Source organism: Myiozetetes cayanensis, unplaced genomic scaffold (genome assembly GCF_022539395.1).
Source record: "Myiozetetes cayanensis isolate MyiCay16 unplaced genomic scaffold, myiCay2020 scf4, whole genome shotgun sequence".
Lineage (NCBI taxonomy): Eukaryota > Metazoa > Chordata > Aves > Passeriformes > Tyrannidae > Myiozetetes > Myiozetetes cayanensis.
In genome coordinates, this window is record NW_026087631.1 from 48,482,089 (window position 1) to 48,497,283 (window position 15,195).

The 15,195-nt window shown below is 36.8% G+C and overlaps 2 protein-coding genes across 2 annotated transcripts in view; one reads left to right on the plus strand and one right to left on the minus strand.

Annotated features, from left to right (window-relative positions):
• ADAMTS6 (ADAM metallopeptidase with thrombospondin type 1 motif 6) overlaps positions 1–15,195 on the minus strand; it is a 151,858-nt gene that overhangs the window by 132,817 nt on the left and 3,846 nt on the right. Inside the window, exons 2-4 of the mRNA XM_050330134.1 lie at positions 13,361–13,723; positions 12,275–12,639; positions 5,053–5,221 (exon numbers count right to left, since the gene is read on the minus strand). Coding sequence (XP_050186091.1) covers positions 5,053–5,221; positions 12,275–12,639; positions 13,361–13,457 — 631 coding nt within the window. The 5' untranslated portion in view covers positions 13,458–13,723. The remainder of the gene's footprint in view (positions 1–5,052; positions 5,222–12,274; positions 12,640–13,360; positions 13,724–15,195) is intronic.
• Positions 1–15,195, plus strand: part of NLN (neurolysin) — a 324,053-nt gene that overhangs the window by 125,285 nt on the left and 183,573 nt on the right. The gene's annotated exons all lie outside the window — the stretch shown is intronic.

A 15,195-nucleotide genomic window follows, 5' to 3' on the forward strand; every position in this document is an offset into this window, starting at 1 on the left:
GTGCATTTTTTAGAAAAGTCAAAAAATTAAAATAAACCTGATAGTTGAAAAAAGGTCAGTAACAAAATTGTCCTCATTCTGCAATGATATAAACCATTCTAAAAAAAACTTTACCAAGTATTAAAGCCCGTTGTGGAGTCTAGAATGACTACTAAGCTTTTTCCTGTTTTTTCACTTTTACTGTAGAAAATTAAAAACCACTTTCATTGATCAAAGATTTTCATCTCACTTAAGCAGTGACTTAGAAAGGTCTGAAATTTTCTCTGACAGCTTCTGTACAAAAATTTTTTAAAGTTCACTCTATTTTTTAATAACACATGCTGATGTTTCTGATGCCCTTGGAGTGCAAGTATTTTAGAAATGCAGTACTGCTTCCACATTAATTCATAATCTTTCACTCAAAGATGCAAATCTATTCTAAACACTTGAAAACTGATGACCTCATGCAGAAAACTTTCAGAGAAAAAAAAGATTATTTTGGACTCAACTTGATAGTACCTTTCAAACAAAGGTCTCAGAAGACTTCACAAAAATAAACAATTCTCATTTGCTTATCCAGAGGAGAAGCTTAGGCTTCAACTGGTCTCAAAGTAATGAGAAAGTTGGACTTGCACTTCAGGATTTATTAGTGTGTATGCTGCTTTACTCTAAAGCACTAAATAATGATGACTAAATTCTTCAAAAACTTAGAACAATAAAGGCCTATAATTTATTTAACAAAACTAGTTACAAGGCAAGTGATATCATTTTTCCACTATATTTGAAGGTTAAAAAAGAAAAAAATTAAAATTCATTAATATCAAACACAGTTACTGGGAAGTAAAAAAAAAAAAGGCAAAAACAGACAGGGAAGACAAAGCAAAAATAAACCAGAGAAAAACACTGTAATTAACCCCCAAATAATTAGTGCAAAAGTATGGAATTAGGTTTTAAACCCAAATCCACAAAGAGATGGAGTTCACAACCATGGTAACACAAGTTTTCCTAAGTCAGTCCTCTAAAGATACTGGGTGGAGGTCAAGGTGTAGAGAAAGAAGGACAATCAGAAAAAGATCTCAAAATGCAATAGCAAACTACTCATGTAAGATGCAGCCGTGACAATATTTTTAACTAAAACATTATGCTGCTTTTTTCTAATTATTTTAGCACCATGATTTCACACATCTAACAAGCTTTTATTTAATTTTAGAATACATTAACTGTAGAGTCTGGCATGAGTGTAACCACTATATAAATCAGCATACAGTAGAGCTATCTGGAAATAATCTGCCACTCTGCAGCTTTCATGTCATCTCTTGTTGTTTTCTCAATCCTATCCACACACAGCATTCTGCAAGATAATCCAGTGGTTCAAACCCCATTGAAGCAACTAGAATTTGGCAGTGGACAACTTCTCACCAAGGCCTTAATGATTTCAGCTGTTTTAAACAAAACAGTTAACCCGGTGACAATACATACAATCTATTCCATGTTCTTATCTGAATGTCCTTGCCTCCCCAATTTTTCTCTTGTATTAGCTACCATAATGCTACCATCTACGATGAAGTAGTCCATCACTTATTCATCAAAACCAATTCCAATCATCCTTTCACAAATTCTGTACCCCACTTTCTATCCATTACTGTAATTTTTCTCTCAGGAAGGTAAACAACACTCCACTTGTCTCTGTTAAAGTTTCAGAATCCTGACCACTTCTCTGGTAAGAGAAGAGGTACACAATAAATGTAGGTCTAGGTTACAGTAGGGGAAACTTGACAGAGAGTGAATAGTGGCACAGCTACTCAAGCAGATTCCTCCTTGAATCTGCTACTGGGAAAGTGTTCTAGAGGTAAAGTTAAAATCAGTCTCCAAAATAAATGATATCCTGTGAAAAGGCCGTTAAAGCTCTGTTATGACTGCACTTTAAACACAAAACTGGACTGCTGAAAAGTTCCAAAACCAGTCAAATTCAGTGAAGATGACTGTATACCTGGTTTTAATCCTAGGGTGTGAAAGCTGCGAAACTGAAAATTAATATTGGATTTAAGTTTTTAGCTATTTTAGATTTTAGATATTTGGGATGCTTTGGATGCCATGTCCCTCTAGGATAAAGCTGCAACAGAATCACAGAATATGTTGAATGGGAAGGGACCTACAAGGATCATCAAGTCCAACTCTTAGCCATGCACAGGACAACCCCAAGAGTCACACCAGGTGCCTCAGAGTATCATCCAAGTGCTTTTTGAACTCTGTCGGGCTTGGTGCTGCGACCACTTCCCTAGAGGCCTATTCAGTGCCCAGCCACCATCTGGGTGAAGCACTCTTTCTAATATCCAACCTAAACCTCCAGGCCATTCCCTCGGGTCTTGTAACTGGTCATCAGAGAGAGGAAATCAATGACTGTCCCTCCTCTTCCCCTCATGAGGAAGCTGTAGACTGCAACGACGTTTCCCCTCAGTTTCCTCTACTCTAGGCTGAACACACCAAGTGACCTCAGCTGCTCTTCATAAGGTTTCTCCTCAAAGCCCTTCACCATCTTTGTTGCTCTCCTTTGGATGCTCTCTAACAGCTTCATATTTTCTGCAGCCCAAAACTGCACACAATATTCAAGGGGAGGCCACCCCAGTGCACAGTAGAGCGGGACAATCCCCTCCTTCGACCAGCTGGTGATGCTTTGCCTGATGTGTGCTGGACATTTTGTCCAGAAGGATCCTATGATAGACAGTATCAAAAACTTTACTGAAATACAAAAAGATTACATCAACTGGCTTCTCCTGATGAACTAGATGAGTTACCTTGTAGAAGGAAATCAGGATTGAAAAGCAGGACTTTCCTCTCATGATGCCATGCTGGCTGTGACCAATGACTGTGTTGTCTTTGAGGTGCTTTTCAATACTTCCCAGAATAAGCTTCTCCATAAATTTACCAGGCACTGAAGGGAGATTGACAGGCCTGTAGTTACCAGGGTCATCCTGCTTGCCCTTTCTGAAAATCAGGACAACTATCCCATCAGGCCCCACAGACCTGTAGGGATCCAGCTGGAGCAGCAGGTCCCGCACAGTTTCAGGGTTGATTGCAAGTTGATCGTACTCACAGTCATGGTCCTCCAGCTCAGGACACTGAGACCCCCTTGGTCCATTATCCACGTTGAAGACAGAGGCAAAGAAAGCATTAAACACCTCTGTTTATCTGTGTCCCTGTTTGTGAGGTGACCATCCTCATCCTGTAACAGGCCAATGATATTTCTATACTTCTGACTGCTATTAATATATTTGAAAAAACTCTTTTTATTGCCCTCCACAATGGCCAGCTTCCACTCCAGCTGACTGCTCAGAAAATAAGTTTAAAAGGTTTTGGTACCCATGAGGGTAAAAACGTCATCTGCAAAAGTAAGACCTTGCAGTCTTGGAAGAGAGCAAATTTTTTCAGACATTTTCATGAAGTAGAAATAGTATACAGAACAACAGGAAAAGGAGAAACTGAGATGAATGAGCATCATATTAGGTTTGTAAAATGCAGTGCTTTAGTATTCCAGTAATTAAGGACTTCAGGACACAAAGATCAGGAAGTGCACAGGAGTTTCCAAGAACAAAAGCATCATCAAATATATTAAGGAATAAAGGCTAAATATTACACTAAGGTTTATTAAAAATGCATGCAAGATGCAGAGTTCTAAACAACCTGTGAACAATGTGAGAGATAATACCACAAATATCTAAATACAACCTGTCAAAACTAGCTGCTACTGCTTCATGACTTGAAGGAGAATGACATCTAAGCATTAGTCTAGAAGATAAGATCTGACAGAGGTCAACATTCTTTCTTTCTCAAGGGATATAATAATGGTAAAAATTGCATCTTCCTGTATTTCAGAATCCATCCCCTACTTCAAGAGGTTTAAGTGATAGTTCTCCCTACAAAATGAACATATATTAGTGCTCTTATTTTACAATCAGTCAGCAGGCAGTAACAGTTAAGAGACTTGATTTGCAATATTAGAAGCACACAATTCGAATAATGCTTCCAAACTAAACCAGAATTTACATACATGAAGTCTGACATTCCATAAACACATTTAACTGGAAACCTCAGAAAAAACTGTCTCCCAAGAATGGGGGATTGTAGACAATCTGTACTGTAAGCTTTGTCAGCTGTTGCCAGTAAACATTCTAAACTCCAGAAGAAGCTGAATAAAGTTCATATCAATGAACAGTGATATCATTTTAAGGTTAGTAATTGTCTGCCTGCCCTATGCACTGATTCTCATGGAATACAACCATTCAGGGCTGAACTCTGAAGAACAAGCTTACTGAAATACAAGCAAATGCAAGGTTAGAACATTTTTGTAGTATGTTAAAAACCCATTACTTTTGTGCTCTAAAATAACTTGTCAGATTTACTCCATGCTGTCTTCAAGAAGTTAGTTTTCAGTTTCAGTTTAAGCAAATGAAAATCATGTCAGAGTACTTGGAAAGTGTATCTGTAGAAGTTAAAACTACTTTACAGAGAAAACACCTCTCCATTAAAACTATATAATCCTTCCATAAGGCACATGTAAGTCACGTATTTGAATATTAACCCACTGAACCAAAAAAACAGTACCAAAACACCATAAACAACTGTAAAGAAGAAAGATGTGGACTCAGCTCCAAATGTATTGCTAATCATAATACTAACATATTTATTACACACTAAGTTTCTTCTAATAAGATGGAAAACTTACTAAACATTGAGCTGTAATATTTAGTCACTCAATAATGCTTTTCAGTTGGAAAATAAAGTACATTTATAGCAGATTTTGAGAAAGCCTGTGCTCATTACTACCACTACACAATACAGGCATAAAACAAGACTTAATCCCACTGTCTCAGTTTTTGAAAGACACTGTATTCTCATTCTGAATCTGAAAAAAAAAAGAGCAAAACTACTTTCCAACAAGACACATTACATAACCCAAAAGAAGGATTTCCACTACTACATTCTCCCCCATGTCTTAAACGTGAACTATGGAAGATGCTAAAATACATCTTAAGTTATAATATTTTTAAAGGAATGACACTCATTCTTCTTTACCTGAGACTCCACAGTGCCCGTGATCATAGAAGTGTTGCTGGTGCATAGCAGATTTTTTGTATATAACATGAGGATGGCCATTCTCGTAACTGTAGTTACTAGAATCTTCTGTTATATTCCTTAAAGGCTCAATAAAATACTCATCATCTTCTGTAGCAATGACTCCATGCTTAAAGAAAATAAGAAAATAAAACTTACAAAATACAATATAAAAGTCATATAAAAAGCTTAGCTTTAAAAAACATTCTCTATTAAGAAATCCACAGCTAGAAGCCAACACATAAAATAGTGCATAAGCCAACTCTCCTCTGCTGATTTTAGTGTGAGTAGGAATAGGTGCCCATAAACAACACTGTCATATTTCGGGAGTTCTTTCACTTTTTCTTTTTTTTTTTTTTTTGGAGATGTAGTAAGAAAGCAAGAAACATTCTCAATATATGACAAATAATCTTTTTACAGAGATGTTCCAAAACTACCAGATTCATATCCACACAAACCAAAATGACATTGCTTTAAATGGAGACATCAATATCCCTCTATGATGCCACAGTGCTACATGCTTAAAGCCAAACACTACATCAAAGACAAATGCCATGGAGGATTAGTTACAGAAAACATATTTGAAGAAACTATTCATTATTTCACATCTAGATGCTTAACGCAAAAATTGAGCTAGTTAATTGAAGTCAAATTATTTATATTATGATACACTGTCTTTATTCCTTAAAAGATCTTGCCACAAATCTAGTATGTAAGAGTTGTTGCAGACTGTGCACTAGACCTCATTCCCTGTAACAAATGAACAGTTTTGCCTCATACTGTAGTGCAGAACAGTAGATATTCTATTCCCATAACTTTCACATTTGTGAACTCAGCTTCTTCCAAACAGGAAGTGGTTTATGGAAGAAAAGGGAGATTTCAGGCCAACTATGCAATTTCCTGAACCTTCAGCAATTAAAATTGAACTTTAGCAGAAAATCCAGGTTTAGGATCCTTTTGGATACAGAATTATTGTGGAATAAGCCCTGACAGACTCTACAGCCATATCTGCTAAACAAAAAATTCTGATACCCGTATGTACAAAATTCTGAATGCATGAACTTTCTACACAGGGAGAAAGAGCTATTCTTCAGATAGAAGCCTGGGAGCAAGAACTTCTGCATTCACACCCTGACCTGATGAATCACAAATTTCTACCATACCTTTGATCTGTAAAGCAAGTACTTCTCATGAGTCTTTTTTTAAACCTCTCTGATCAGCCATAAGACCACTGGCTCCATATCTGCTCTAAGTATCATAAAGCTGTTTTCTAAAGATCAGAGCTTGCCTTTGTACTCCTGGTCAAAGCTATCATCCTATTACTGTTGAGTACATTATCAAATGCTGTTCTTCACTCCTGAAACAAGTAATGTAAAATTCACAAAATAAAAAATCCTGTGTAACACATCAGAAAGAAGTGTTTTCCAAATAGAACTGTATTATAATTTGTGAAAATATATGTACGAACAGACTGCAGATTCCAATTCCTTATATTGTCACTGTAACAGTAAGTGGTCCTCTTCAGTGGTATTTTTCATTATAAACTCAATTATTGACTCAAAAAGGTAACAACAGGTTCTATATTCACCTGGAAGATGCCCAGTATCAAATTCCTCTCACAATGTCTTCCTGTTACTTGGAGTCTAAGAATTTATTTATTAGAAAATAAATCATTTACTGGTATACTGCTGCTTAAACAGTATTGAAAATATAAACCAAACTGTAACTGGATTTGCCAGATGTGCAGAAAGAACCTTGACAGTCTGGACTTTTTCCAGTCTGGATGTCAGACATCTCAGTTCAAGCAAATTCTGAGCCATAAACTCTGCTATTATATTCCCACAGGAAGAGAGTCCTGCAGACTGGTTCTGGCCAATACCATGAGGCTGTCCACTTCATGCCAAGCTGGAGGAGACAGAGGTACCATCCAGTCTGATTTAATATATAATGGGAATTATACAATTATATCCAAAACAACATTGTAAACACCAGTTTTGGCTCATAATCCACTATTTCAGCAAAACAAAATTTCCACTGAAAAAGGAGACTGAATTAATGCTCTTATAAAACATTAAAATGAATTACTAAATTTTTTTTTATTTTGCTATTGTATTATAACAGTTCATCAATTAAACTTTGCTCCTAAGCATCAGAAATATCATTAAGACATAGGAATGACTAGAAAAGTTTTTGACAAAATACCATGAATTTAAGAAACAAGCTGAACGCACCAAGTAAGTTACTACAAGGAACATTCCCAAGATTACTATCTAAAACAGATTGTTTGAAGTCCTATGTTATTCAATACCACTACAGAGTGCCAACTCTTGCTAACATATATATAAGGTCTGGTTCCAGCAGTTTGACATGCTCAGACAAATTTGTGAATCCATATGGATTCACATGGAGTTCCCTTAATTTGTGAAAAAGAATTCTTTTTTGTCAGGTTGTCCAGCAGGGGCCTTAACCTCCTTCAGACAGGGGAGATCCATCAGTTGCAGAAGAAAACCGAATTATGGAAGACAAGTGAGCGCATGCCTTCTCCACACAGTACTACTGAGTCACAATTTTTCCGTATCTTGAACCTTTCTAGACTTTAAAAGCACATCCAATTTTAACATAAAGCTGCAGTAATGGAAACTTTTGAAAACGTGTCAGTGTTGTTCAGTATGTCAACAGCTAGGTATACACTTCAGTGTGGTTTTATGACTAAGATTGCATTTGCTTACTGTGTTCTCAAAGATGAAAATAATAGTGATCTGGCCTGAGACAGCACATCATAGAATCTAACAAGATAAAACTAGGACAAGGACAGCTTGTATTAAATTTTCTGAATACTAAAGCTATTCTGCAAAAACATATGAGTACCAAAGATAGGTTAGAGACACTGATCAAGAATACTAAATCCTTTTTAATATAATTGTTTTCATTTATAATTTTAAAAATTAGGTATTATTTTACATAAAACTCAAAAATACCACAGTATAAACAATTTAATATATATAAATGATGCCTTCTTTAGAGTAAAAACAGCTTTCAAATGAGTTAAGTCAAGAAAAATATGAATAATTTAAACATATATGTATTTAAGAATACACAAAACATTCATGTCTTCAGGCAAAACAGTTCCTCCTTTAACCAAGAAAGATCATGCTTTTAAGTCACAGTTGCCTACTAGTGCTTTATCACTTCTGTTTGGATGGAGAGAACTGTGCTACACAACACAACTGTTACACAGCGCATGCAGCTTCACACTCCATGGAAATACTAGCCCTTTACATTAAACATTTACTTAGGACCACAGTAGCCTCAAAATATTTCCCACTACCGATCTTTTCAGCACTCAGTTAAGAGCTTTGACACCTGACAGATGACAAAGGCAGGCCAGAATGCAAAAATTTTGAGGTTTGCTTAATTTAATGCTGCTGAGCATGAGCCAGCAGTGTGCCCAGGTGGCCAAGAAGGCCAATGGCATCCTGGCCTGCATCAAGAACAGTGTGGCCAGCAGGAGCAGGGAAGTGATTTTTCCTGTGTACTCAGTGCTGGTGAGGTCACACCTGGAGTGCTGTGTCCAGTTCTGGGCCCCTCAGTTCAGGAAGGATATTGAGGTGCTGGAGCAGGTCCAGAGAAGAGCAACCAGGCCGGGGAAGGGACTCAAGCACAAGTCCTACTAGGAGAGGCTGAAGGAGCTGAGGTTGTTTAGCCTGGAGAAAAGGAGGCTCAGGGGAGACCTCATCACTCTCTACAACTCCCTGAGTGGAGGTTGTAGCCAGGTAGGGGTTGGTCTCTTCTCCCAGGCAACTATCAGTAAGACAAGAGGGCACAGTCTTAAGCTGTGCCAGGGGACATTTAGGTTGGATATTAGGAAAAAATTCTTTGCAGAGAGTAACATTGGAATGGGCTGCCCAGGGAAGTGGTGAATTCTCTGTCCCCGGAGGTTTTTAAGATGAGACTGGATGTGGCACTCAGTGCCATTGGTCTAGTAATGGCGACGGTGTTGGATCAAGGGTTGGACTTGATGATCTCAGAGGCTCTTTCCAACTGGGTTGATTCCGGGATTCTATGACACTCATCTTGGGCAATGCCTCAGTCTATTGCCTTGTACCCAAATGCTGGTCATTGCAGGCTCTTTTATGATACAGCCAAACCTGCAATCCATCCACAAACGTAGCATCCACTACAGTAAATATGAGTTCAGAAGGCCAGGAAGCCTGCCAGAAAAAACCTTCAATTTCCTCATATGACTGCTCACTGGATTATAGAGTTTTCCTCACAACTTCAGAACCATTTATAGCATAATCAGGCACCAGCAGATGGAAACTGCTGGACTGAAATTTCAGTAAGCAGCAGCCTATAATTCTGGGGCACTTGGTAATGAGAAATGTAGAGGGAGAGGTTGAAACAAAAAACAAGAGAGGAATGAACTGATTGCTTGTCACTTTCATTATAATGAAAATGAAATCCCTCCTTACACTTAACAAACACAAATGTTCTTCAGTCATACAACATATGTTAATTAAGTCACGTTCTTACATGACCACTCTGCATAACTAAATAGAGAAACTCAAATACTCAATAAGGGGAAGAAATTTGATCTATTTGTCAACAGTGAAGCTCAACAGGACAACTGGAGTAAATTTAATGCACAAATTTTGCTTGTGAGCAACACTCACTGTTAAAAATTACTACTTGCTTTAAAATTAAAATTACTCGCTTTGATACAGATGTTAATCTATTAGAATATGACTGGCAGTGACTTAGAGGACAAAAATCAAAGTAAAAAATATGACAAATGCCTTAGGCACGACACATTCTGAAGTATTCAGTAATTCTAAAACAAGTAATATTGTCTTCAATACTCCCTGCCAACTGCTTTATGAAACATGTTCTAACCAGCAGCTGCATAACAAAACATTTGTCAGTAGGAATTATCATTTAAAAATAACTTTGTGATGGATTTATCTGAACAGAGTGGTAGCCCCCACAAACACTGCTCTGGAAGACCCTAAAAACACTGGATGAGTTTCTGTACAGTAGATGAAGATACTAAGTCAAGCCTACTGTGGCATCCCTCTGCAGAATTCCAGCCTCTCTGAGAAAGGTCAATGTGTCACCCCTACTGCTGCTTCTGCAGCATGACAGGAGTCTCCCATGCTTGTGACCAGGCCTTCCCAGGAGATGCAATGGACATCTGATATTTGCAGTCACAAGTAAAGAGGCATGACCTCAGAGAACTTGAGTGCCAGTCATGGTGCGTCTAGGGACCAGATTAAGGCTGCCTTAAATCCAAAAGACACACATAAGAGCTGATGACAACCACAATCACTGAAGATGATGATTTAACGGGGAAATGCTCTGCACTAAAGTTAATTTACAGATACTAAGTTAGCATACTGACAGCTAGAACCATAGGCAGCTTCACATCAGCACAACAGCTAGGCTGAGAGGGTAAAGAAAAAACATGCAGCAATGGGAATGCTAAATATCACCTCAGGGTGATATTCAGAAGAAACAACAAAAAAAAGATTCTTCTTCACCATAACATCTTCCATGCTTCTCTGAAGAAAAGAAGTGCCATGAGGAGCAAGAAATGGGCAAAGACAACAAGAAAACATGAGGGTTTTTTTGCTTCATCCCACTCCTGTTTTCCTTGGAAAACAAGAATCAGCTAAATCAAGGGCAGGCGTTCTTGGCTCACTCCCTTAGCCAAGGTCAAAGAGGAACTGAAATGGGATCACCATGACACTTACTGCAGGCTCCAAGGGGGCCAGCTAGTCTGTGCATCAAGTAGCAGAAACTCTAGAAACAAAAAGTCATGCAGCCGCTATGAGTCTTGAAAGAAGGGATTTGGTCTCCATAGTATTTTTAGCTGAAAAGAACTCAAAAGCAAAGATTGAGTATCTTAGTTAAAGAGCTTAAATAACTGTGACCGGAAAAAAAGTTATTACGTGGCAACTGCAACCGAAGTGAAAACTGTACTAAATTCAGACCTACCTGCTACAAGTCTGCATCAACAAAACTGTGATACCACATTCAATAGAACACCATTTTAGCTACATTTTTTGGAAGTCTTCACTGAGCCGTGGATATCCCCATTAAATTATTTTTCCTCAAGAGTACTCCAAAATGTTAAACTAGACTGTATCAGGGATACCAAAAGTAGCTGGATGTAATGCAATCTATCTAGGTCTGAAGCAGCTAGCTTTTCTTTGAAAATAACATCCCAAGAGGCATTATTTATTAGTACTTTCAAGGACAAACAGAAATTAGTTTAGTAAGTCTGTGTAATAGTTTTTTGCCCTTAGCAATTAGTTAGATCTACCTATTCCTAGCAGAAGATTGACCAGCATTCTACTACAATAAAAACCAGTGAGTAATCATAATATACATGTATGTTTTTACTACAGAAAACACTGGGTCTTGATTTAGTATTTCATAGTCATGCTCTTCTATTTTAGTATTGTTACTCAAAAGTCTGCTTTTTTACTTTTTTTGCATTTGTTTTCTAATTTTTCCCATGCAAGTCCTATTGCCGTGTGATCAAAAGGTCATCATTAAAAAAGAGATGAGAATAAATGAGATAAGAATTTCTAATCCTACTTTTAAATGCAAAAGTTTAAAATCTGCAACAAAATCCTTCTTGGGAAAAAAGTTAAATAATTACTTTCTGAGGCAGGCATTTGCTAAAGATCAAGTCCTCTCATTATGCTTTGAATTTTTAACAATGATGACTTCTACATCAGTAAATTCCTCTTTTGTTATTTACTCATAGTTTCTAAACCCAAATTCTCAAAGGTAAGTGGGTGTTCGGTTCTATCAATGTTTCTCTGTAGAGATTCAGCATCCTGGAGGATCCACTGCTTCCTCCTCCCCATCCCTTGAACTTGCAAGGCTTTTATAACCCATAAAGACCTTAGCATACACCTAATTTTGCAGCCCTAGAGCAGATACTGTAAACACTGAACACGTTGCCTGTTAAATGACTACAGAATTGGGTCTTAGTACTTACATTAAGCTTTAAAAACTGAAGACTAGAATAGGTTTTAGGGGTTTTCTGCACTTTCCTGTCTGTTTGCTTCCCATAGGGACTCAAAAAATGGAATGATATGACAATTAAATTCTTCTTCTGCAATTTAAAAGGGACAGGCATGTTATTATAATGGAATATGTGATATGGACTTACCAGACCATTGCAGTTACTTAGGGCCACTTTAGTTGTACTGTGCCGATCTTGCAAATATCCTGTGTAATGACAGTGGTCTAAGAAATCATGCTTCCATTGTGGTCCATCTTTCCCCCAGTACTCTACTGTAAAATGTCTGGACACCAAATCTGTGTTGAGCGTCAGGTTTAAATGAAAGTGCTTGCCATAGGCAGAAAGTTTAAAAAATAAGTTAGATGCTGCCAGTTCTTGGTCATAAGGATCTGTGCTCCTCCTCCTTCTTGAAGGTTTAGGATTTTTCACAGTAAAGCTGAGGAAGGCTCCATTTTGATCAACCCTTATTGGGATTGTTAGTTGGTAGTGTCCAAGGTAAGACAGGAATTCCTCTTTGTAAACAATCACAAGGTAAGATAGTCCAGAGAGTGGCCATAGAAGAGAAAATATAACAGGAAACAACAAGTAGTAGCAAAAACATAAACCATATTTGGGTAAACTTTATCACTCTCATTAACAAAAGTAATTTTCATGTAAACGCACAAAGTAGCTTTTTACTAAATAAAACAAAATATTGTTTTCTTTCTCTGTAGGTCAAGAAAACATGTTCAGTTTCCTATTAATTTGATCATCACTGCAAATATAAATGTTTTCAATGCACATCCTTTTCTATTTATCAAAAACATGTAAATATTTGGGGCTAAATTCTAACTTAAGAAGGACATATTTTTCCCACTGACACCATTCAAAGACAAAAGTTGTTAAATCCACTTGCAAGAATATAAACAGTATTAAGGAAAAGTATTATACCGTAAAAACAAAATTAGATTCTTACTTCCTAGTCTAAAAACATGTTAATGTTATCATGGCAAGTCTCTAAACTATTATCAAATACAAGATTTTACTAGATTTAATTTGCAAAGCTTTCCTACACTTAAAAGTAGACAGAAGGAAACTAGAAGGAAATTTAATCTGCATGACAATGAACCATGGAAAAACTGAGAGCAGAGCCCATATGATCTCATGAATTATATAAATACGTTTTACAAAAAACTACACAAATACAATGCAAAAGCAGATGCTTCTTGCTAGCTACAGATATCGGACCCCTACCTTGAGAACTGTATGAAAGACTGCTGTCACTGTGAAATTCCGATGAAACCATGACTAGGCTCAAAATCCATGTCCACGTCTTCCTAAAAATTTCCATAATTTAGAAAAACAGAAAGCTTGTCTTTTTTTTTTTCTCCTTGGAGAGCTACCTCTGTGCTACAAAGTGAACTCCACTCCAGAATTGCACCATAACAATATTTTATACTACTTCCAAATTAATTATAGGATGTTCCACCTTTTGACAGGTATTTTCTTCTATATCTGAAGTCATTTTCTCAATTCAAAATAAGTATTCGTAAGTTTCCTTAAGATATGGGTAAAATGTTAGACTGGAGAGTTATTGAATTTTCTCCATTTCTTTTCCTGAAAAACAAAAGAAAATGAGTCAAGACAAATTCTTTCTACTGAAACAGATCTATGCTGCAAGACGTTAAACCATCATAGTGAACTACACAAGGCAACATTTTGAAATAACATTCACCCAGTATCAAATTTATGGTCCAATATCACAATCTTACCAAAAAAATGAGGTACTACCATTAGTTCATTGAATAGCAGATCCATACAGTTCATGATAACTTCATGTTACTTTTAGAAATTCTTACAGCTATTTATTGTTTCTTGTTGCTCAAATACTTTGTTCAGACTTCTTCCATCTATAATCAATAATATGCACTCATTGATTTCAGCGGCTAATAACAGGTCCCAATATAGAGAGTACAGTTATCTGATCTTTCTGCAGCATGTATTTTCTTATTATTTAGGCCAGGGTTCTGCTTATGCAGGCAGGTTTCTCATTCACTTAAATGGGAATGCTGCATATTAGAACACTAAAGAAAAAAATCCAGTATCTAAAGCTATTCACCATATGCATTGTAATTTTTCAAATATTTGTCAAAAATGCTTTGTCTAGATCTTATGTACAGCTTGGTGAAGTGGAATATATTTTTACCTTGGTTTTGCAGATCACAAGACTAAGCAAATAGCATGTTACCTGCCTTTTCTCTTTTTTTTTTTTTTTTTTTTCTGCTTTCTTTCTTTTCCTTTCTTTTTTTTTTTTTTTTTTTGCACGTAAAATTGCAACAATAGTTAAAAACAGCTCTAGCTGCGGCCAAGGATTAAACAGAAGATCCATGCATTCAGCTAGCAGTCCAGTATCACAGGACACCAAACCATGTGTTGTGTCAGCTGGTACTCATCAGTTCACTTAAGCACTTGCAGCACACCTATGCACAGAGCAAACTCTGCTGAGCCAGACAATGGAGAAACAGAACACTTAAGAAAGGAAGCCTTACAAAAGCCACTTACAAAAGCTTAAAGAGTCACTTACACAGGCACCAGATAAATTTGCCTTTCTAAAATTCTGGGAATTATTTACAACATTCATTCAGACAGGTAATACAGCTACAACCAATGGATTATTTGCAAAGTTTTATAAAGAGCTGTAGCATATAAGCTCCAGATAAAAAAATCAATATTACCCAAATCCTATTTACCAACATAACAATGAATATTGGATAACTTCTTAGCCAATTTGAAAGACATCTAATTGGCAACATATAAATTAGGTTAATCTGACCAATATCTACCTTTTCAAATATCTTTCAAGACAGCACACAGGATTTAATCAGGTTTGTAAAGAGAATAAAATACACTTTGCAAACATACTTTGTCCTTTCTGGTATTTCTTTTTTTTGGGGAACTACAAGGATTTACTGATGCCATTCATATGTGGCAAGGCTTCAAAGCATATTAATAAAAACTTCCCTGTTTACATGGCCAGATAGAACCTTTATTTCTAAGTTAACATTTAGCTACAGGTTTTAGATTTTTAC